At 36.7% G+C, this 7,048-nt stretch overlaps 3 protein-coding genes across 3 annotated transcripts; 2 read left to right on the plus strand and 1 right to left on the minus strand.

The window, feature by feature from the left end:
- Positions 1-83: 83 nt before the first annotated feature.
- LOC120772472 (synaptosomal-associated protein 29) lies at positions 84-1,517 on the minus strand. The gene is made up of 2 exons (XM_040101111.1): positions 1,032-1,517; positions 84-959 (listed from the first exon to the last, which is right to left on the minus strand). Exons 1-2 carry the CDS (start codon positions 1,279-1,281, stop codon positions 358-360), a joined length of 852 nt encoding a protein of 283 aa, XP_039957045.1. The 5' UTR covers positions 1,282-1,517; the 3' UTR covers positions 84-357.
- Positions 1,518-1,710: 193 nt separating this feature from the next.
- On the plus strand, positions 1,711-4,644 carry LOC120772174 (WD repeat and HMG-box DNA-binding protein 1). The gene has a single exon (XM_040100620.1). It carries the CDS (start codon positions 1,767-1,769, stop codon positions 4,554-4,556), a length of 2,790 nt encoding a protein of 929 aa, XP_039956554.1. The 5' UTR covers positions 1,711-1,766; the 3' UTR covers positions 4,557-4,644.
- Positions 4,645-5,063: 419 nt separating this feature from the next.
- On the plus strand, positions 5,064-6,687 carry LOC120771066 (arginine-hydroxylase NDUFAF5, mitochondrial). The gene is made up of 5 exons (XM_040098872.1): positions 5,064-5,324; positions 5,401-5,656; positions 5,722-5,946; positions 6,016-6,228; positions 6,291-6,687. The coding sequence occupies exons 1-5, from the start codon at positions 5,152-5,154 to the stop codon at positions 6,438-6,440; spliced, it is 1,017 nt and encodes a 338-aa protein (XP_039954806.1). The 5' UTR covers positions 5,064-5,151; the 3' UTR covers positions 6,441-6,687.
- Positions 6,688-7,048: the final 361 nt, after the last annotated feature.

A 7,048-nucleotide genomic window follows, 5' to 3' on the forward strand; every position in this document is an offset into this window, starting at 1 on the left:
TAATTTTATAAGAATTATGTGCGTTATATATAAATTTAAATCAGTTCCTTCACAATTATTTCAAACCATTTTGTAAGAGAATATTTTCCAAGTACAAAATATTTTTATTTCATAACGGGAAAGAAAAATTGAAAAAGGTACACACTTTCATTATAAAATATCTATTATACTGAAATTTGAATACTTTACATGAATGTATGCATACAAGACTAATATTTATGCGCGAGTTTTAAAGACTACCCAAATATATGAATTTACTAATTGTTAAACATAAATGTACAAATATTCGCATAGGGATGCTACTGCACTTGTAGTTTTGCGTCCATATCTCTATCTTTGCATTTTACAGAGTTATGTTCACTTTTTGCCCAACAACTTGTTAATTTCCTTATTTTGTTTATTCATCTTCAAGTCCACATCTTCGATTTTATAATTCATATTGTCCAATAATTCATTTTGCGATTCGATTTCACTTCCTAGATCGGTGGCAAGAAATTTCAAACGTGACAAATTATCACACATTTCATCCAAATTCGATTCTAATTGCGTTTGGAATGGATTATTGCTTCGTTGGGCTTGTATTTGTTCACGTTGCTTAATTGCTGTGGAGTCATCCCTAATGCGACTTATGGGATGATCGTTATAACGTTCCGTTGGCGACATAGGCGGTGGTGATTTGCTAATATTAGCAGTAGTTTCTCTTGGTTCCTGGTTTTGCCCAAATTGATTGACACCACTTTGTGTACTCGGTGTACGGGTTAAAGGTACATCACGATTACCGGATAAATAATTTTTAAGACCTCCAAATACGCTTTTCAAGCCGTTCAAGTGACGTTGACTAAAGCGCAATGTCGAATTGATTTCGTCTAACTGTCGCGAGGTGTTTTCTAATTGTTCTCGTTGTTTTGCCAACTCAGCTGCTGTAGCTTTGCCGACATCTTCCGTTTCATATAACAAACCTAAAAAAATTTTCTTTTATAAGTTTCAGTTACATACATAATGTAAATACTTATATTGGCATTCTTATCTACCTAAGCTGCGCTGTGTAGACTCCAATGAACGAGACTCAATTTCTCTACGTCTTTCTGCATAAATTTGTTGAGGGTCATCAAATGGATTGGTGCTACGACCACCAACAGCACCCTCCATTCCACTATCAAGACCCGATATAGTGCTATTGGAGCGAGAGTTATTTAAAAAAATATCATCATCTACATCTTCTAGATCGCCTGTATTCAAGTCGAAGTGATTATTCACTGGCTGCAAGTAATTATTGGCCATGACTTTTTGGTTCGTGAGTATTTGTTATGCTGCTATTATTTGAACAGAAAATGTGTTTTACTTTGCAAAAAAGCTATAATTTAAATTTTTTTGTGTTTTATATCAACTATTTTAAATGTGACCTCTTTAAAATTGCAGAAATCTAAACCACGGATTTTGTTATTGTTGCTGGCAGAGATAATTATTCCTGGTTGCTGTGTTTCTTTTATGTACAAAGAAAATTTCTTCCAAATACTCCCCCTCTTTCGAGAAACGTCAATAGGAAATCAAGAAGAATTGTCCAGCTGATATGACATGGGCTTGCCATACTTTTTTATTTTTATTTCTGAAATCCTGCAACAACAACCCTGTTTCTGATTTTCGTTGGTTGGTTATCATTCTATTTTGTTTGGCTGTTTGATCATTAATATTTTGGCGCCAACAAATCATTGGACAATTGTAAATTTTACATTATCAGAAGTTTTAATTTTTATTTTATTTAAGTGATGGCCTATGAACGCAGTTCATTGCGCTATGCGCATACAAATGGATTCACAAGTCTTACATTTACGGAGAACGATGAATCCATAATTACGTGTGGCTCTGACGGCGATATACGCGTGTGGCGAGGCATTGACGACGATGATCCCAGTTCCACTTGCCTAGGTGAATTTGTTATATGTATCGCACATTGCGGCAAACGCCTACTGGCATCCACTGACCGAAATACTGTGCAAGCGTACACATATCCAGAGTTGGACAGTGATGGCACATTAATGCGTTTTACTGCGCCAGCCACTTGCCTTCGCGTGCACGAGAAATACGTTGCCGCTGGTTCAGACGACACAAATATAAAGGTGTTGAAAAGTGATGATTGCAAAAGTGAATTTCATTTACAAGGACATAGTGGACCTGTCCTCGGTCTAGATATTTGTAATAAAGGTGAATTGCTAGCTTCCATATCTGGTGATGGCAACTTGAAAATCTGGAACCTGGGTCAGAGTGGCACAGAAGTGAAAAGTATTTCGGGGTTACCTAAAGTGAATAGTTTTGAGAACGCAGTGCATTTTGGAACACCTTGTTTTGAGCCACAAAGCAGTAAGTCGTTGGCATATGTGCTTGGTAAAGAGATAATAGTGTTGAACACAGACACCTGGGAAGTGAAATTTACGCTTTCTGACGAACGAAACAAAGGAGAATACACATGTTGCCGCTTCTCAAAAGATGGTCAATTTCTCGCCGCAGGAACCACGAAAGGTGAAATAAGTGTGTTTGATTTTTTACGAAAGCAGTCTATTAAAACCGAAGCACCGTCAAGCGAATGTCAATCTATTACCAGTATAAGCTGGAATACTGCAGGTACCGAATTAGCCTATTGTGATGTGACTGGTCAGTTAGGAACGCTATTTCGTACAAAAGGGGGCAACGCTGCAGTATTCGCTGATGGCGAAGCGGAGGAAGTTGACTTCGGTGATATTGAGTTCAACAATGATGATAATGATGATTTGGTGAGTGCCAATGGTCTGGATGTAAATAATGAAAATGGTGACGATGATGATGATGATGGTATCTCAATTGAACGTCTTAAGAATCAAGTCATGCGGAAAGCTGGGGGATTTGCGGATGATCTGGATGAAAATACGCACGATTCCTTGCCTAAATCAATACATAGCGATATTGAACCGCAACCACTAGTGAAGTCTTTTAAACAACAACCTGCATTTCAACCAGGTGCAACACCAACTCATCTGGAGCATCGTTATCTAGTTTGGAATGATGTTGGTATTGTAACAGCACATACAGAGGGCAATGACGGTTCTCTTGATGTAGAATTTCACGATGCCAGTGTACATCACTCCTTGCACATCCCAAACTATAGCAACCACAACATAGCTAGTTTGAGCACGAGCGTATTGGCATTGTCTGCGGAAAATTCAACCAAATTAGTGTGTATTGCGCTGGCAGCTTCCGGCAATAAGGAATGGTCGGTAACATTTCCTGATTGTGAAAGTACCGAAGCTTTAGTGGCAACCAACAAATTGGTGGGCGTTGTCACTAGCATGCAATTTTTGCGTCTGTTCACCGTCATGGGGACTCAACGTGAAATAATATCTATTCCAGGACCAGTATTAGCATTGGCTGGTCATGAGGATCGTATAATGGTAGTTTACCACAGTGCTCCACCCGGTACACTTCAGCAGCACTTATCCGCAATGCTAATACAAACATCTGGCATGCAGCTACGCACTCAACACATCCCAGTGCCCTTAACACCCGAACGTCGTCTGACATGGCTTGGTTTTTCAGATTGTGGTTCACCTGTATTTTCTGATTCCATGGGTTTATTGCAATTGTATAGCCTGAAGAGTCAATGTTGGTATCCAATCTGTGATACTTTAAAACAAAGTCAAAGCGTTTCGAACAATTACTTTATTATTGCTGTATCAGAACGTAGTCAAATTATTCAAGCGGTATTATGTCGAGGCAGCTCATATCCGATGACTAATCCGCGACCAATGACACAGGAGTTGACACTACAGTTACCCATTTGTGACATTGAAGTGGAGAAGTCAGAGTTGGAGGATGCTTTAGTGCGTGCTTCAATTATGAATATGGACAATGCTGATAAGGTAATTAAGGAAACAGCAATCAAACTTTTCGCATTAGCATGTCGCAGTGAAGTGGAGATGCGCGCCAAAGAACTCATTGAAACTATTGCTTGCCCCGAACTCTTGCTCTTAGCAGTGAAATATGCCACAAAGTTGGGACGTATACATCTTTCAGATCGTTTATCGGAACTGATGCCCCAACTTGAAGAACAAAATCAACGTGAACGTCAAGAGTTACACGAATTTGAGCAATACAACAATGTGACGCTATCGTCAGTTATGCGTTCGCAAAGCCCCAGCTTTAACAACAGTGTTTCATTTGGTAACCGAATAGCACCAAAGGCAATGGAATTGACACACGCGCGACGTGCATCACTTAAACGTTTTGCTATGTCCAATTCTCCAATTTCTTTCGGAAAAAAATCGGCAATTTTAAGTGCAACGGAACGCAATTCGTCGCCAACGTCTACCCCATCCAACATAGAAGCAATTGAATCACAAGAAAACATTCCTGATAAAGATGGTGAGCAGTTGGACACCGCCAATAATGACACAAAGGATGTTGCGCGTACACCGCTTAATGCGGTAAATCCGTTTGCAGCTAAACGCAAACATTCAGAAATTGATTCGTCCAATAAAGGTGGAGTCTTAATCAATGGTGGCAAGCTAAAGATAGTGAAAAAATAGTAAGCATAACTATTGGGAACAATAAGTTTGTATGTTAGTGTAGTTCTGTGTTTTATGTGTTTAAATATAATGACTTTGTAATCATACCCAGCTTTTCTTATTTTATTTTATTTTTCTGGTAATATGTGGCTGTGAAAGAAAATCTACGTTTTACTTAAGACTTAAGCTATTTGTGGTGTTATATCCGCTATGTTTGGGATGGTTTGCTTCCGCTAAGCCTCTATGAGAAATTCATCCGTGTACGTTGTTTAATGAAAAAAGACAGGTCGATAATTTAAATAAGGATAAGTTAATAATTTTGATGCTTCAACTGATTTATTTAAGCTTAAAAATTATTGTAATTGATTGAGTTGCTATTATATATAATCATTCAAATCGCGTTTGATATTTTCAAGTTACTTCCTCTATGGCTACTATGTCCCGTATTTAGTTGGCAAATCCGACATATTTTTTTATTAAGTTGGTAACGCTTTGCTCACAACAAAAAACAGCTGTTAGCGCATCACAGCTGATCGATCCATAAAAGTTGCTTACCTGTATGCATATTTTTTATTACATGAATTTCAATTGTGCCGTATTAAAAATATAAGTTAAAATGTTTAAAAGTATTCGGCAAATAAGTTCAAAACAATTGCTACACTCATATAAAATATGTTTTTATGAAAAAGGGTGTCAAAGCAAAGCTGTGAAATATAGCACACAACCTGCACATCAAAATATATTTGATAGAAATGCAAAGCGTTTGCAAAAGGAACGCGCTGCCCTAAAGTATGTAAAATATAATATATTAGCAATATATTTTATAAAAGTATAAATCAATTAATTAATATCCATAATCACATAGCCCGGATGTAGAGCTCTATGACTACTTGAAAGAAGAGGTTGGATTTCGCTTAGCGGATCGGATCATTGATATAAAACGTGAGTTTACAAATGCCGCAGACATTGGTTGCAGTCGAGGCTTTCTTTCTAAACACATAATGGCGGAAAGCGTACAGCATTTGACGCTATGCGATACGAGCCCTACAATGCTGTCGCAAGCGCAAGGCACGCCTGGTCTGAAATTAACTAAATTAGAGTTGGACGAGGAGAAATTGGATGTAATGTAACAGTTTAAATATTAAAATATTTAATGCTTTTGCAATTTATATAAATATGCTTACAGTTTCCTGATAACTCATTAGATTTAGTTATATCCAGTTTGAGTTTGCATTGGGTTAATGATCTGCCAGGTTGCTTTTCGAAAGTAATACGTAGCTTAAAACCTGATGGTGTTTTTATAGCGTCTTTGTTTGGTGGTGATACACTATATGAGTTACGTTCATCGCTACAATTGGCTGAAATCGAGCGTAAAGGCGGCCTTTCGCCGCATATTTCTCCTTTCACACAGGTTTTTTAATTTAATTTTATTATAGCGATTTATAGTAAGTGCAAGCAATATAGTTTTTCCTTTATATAGATTAGAGATGTAGGTGCTTTGCTGAATCGTGCTGGCTTCACCATGCTAACCATTGATACCGATGAAATTGTAGTGGGTTACCCCAGCATGTTTGAACTTATGTGGGATCTAAAAGGTATGGCAGAGAATAATGCAGCTTTCAATAGACCAGCGCATATAAGTCGCGAAACAATGTTAGCAGCAAGTGCTATTTATAAGGAGTTGTACGCTAAGGTATGTGCACACTTCGTATATATCAAAGTTTGTAAAGAATAAAAGTGAAATTAACATTTAAGGACGATGGCGTGACGGCGACATTTCAAATAATATACTTTGTCGGCTGGAAACCGGGTCCGAATCAACCCAAACCTTTGGAACGTGGCAGTGGTGATGTTTCGCTAAAAGATTTAGGCAAAATTATCGAATCTGGCGGACCAAAATCATAAAAGATTTATGTTGCCAATTTAATAGAATCATGCATAAAATGGAGGTCAATGCATGTGTAACGTTTTGTGAAGAAAACTCGGTTTTGTATTATAGCAAATGCTGTCTTTATTGACTTTAGAAATAATAGTCTTTGAATATTAACGTAAATAAGCACGATAGTACGTATAGCAGTATACGTACATATGTATACAAAGTGTGGTAATTTTCTTTTATAAAGTGTTCTTTTCTTCGAAGTTTTCATATAAATTTTTGAAAAAATAAAAATTAGCGAGTATCACTTTGGTTAAATAGTTTTTTTTTTTGTTTTCTTTTAGACGACAAATTAAAAATAAATATTTATTTATATACATGCTTCTTTGTGTATGTACATACATATGCACACATCTGAACTGTTGTTGCATGTTGTAAGCATATATTTAGCACACTTAGTTACTAAAGCATAAATAGTTATATAATTATATACTAAAAAAAGTAAAATGTTAAATAAAAAATAATGCTTCATAGGGGCATTCCAATGAAGAATTCCAGTGCATCATAGAAATATACAATACATACATATGTATAACACAAATTATTATACAATTTATAAAATTCAATTAAATTTTGC

The sequence above is a fragment of the Bactrocera tryoni genome, chromosome 3 (assembly GCF_016617805.1).
Source record: "Bactrocera tryoni isolate S06 chromosome 3, CSIRO_BtryS06_freeze2, whole genome shotgun sequence".
NCBI classification, from domain to species: Eukaryota; Metazoa; Arthropoda; class Insecta; order Diptera; family Tephritidae; genus Bactrocera; species Bactrocera tryoni.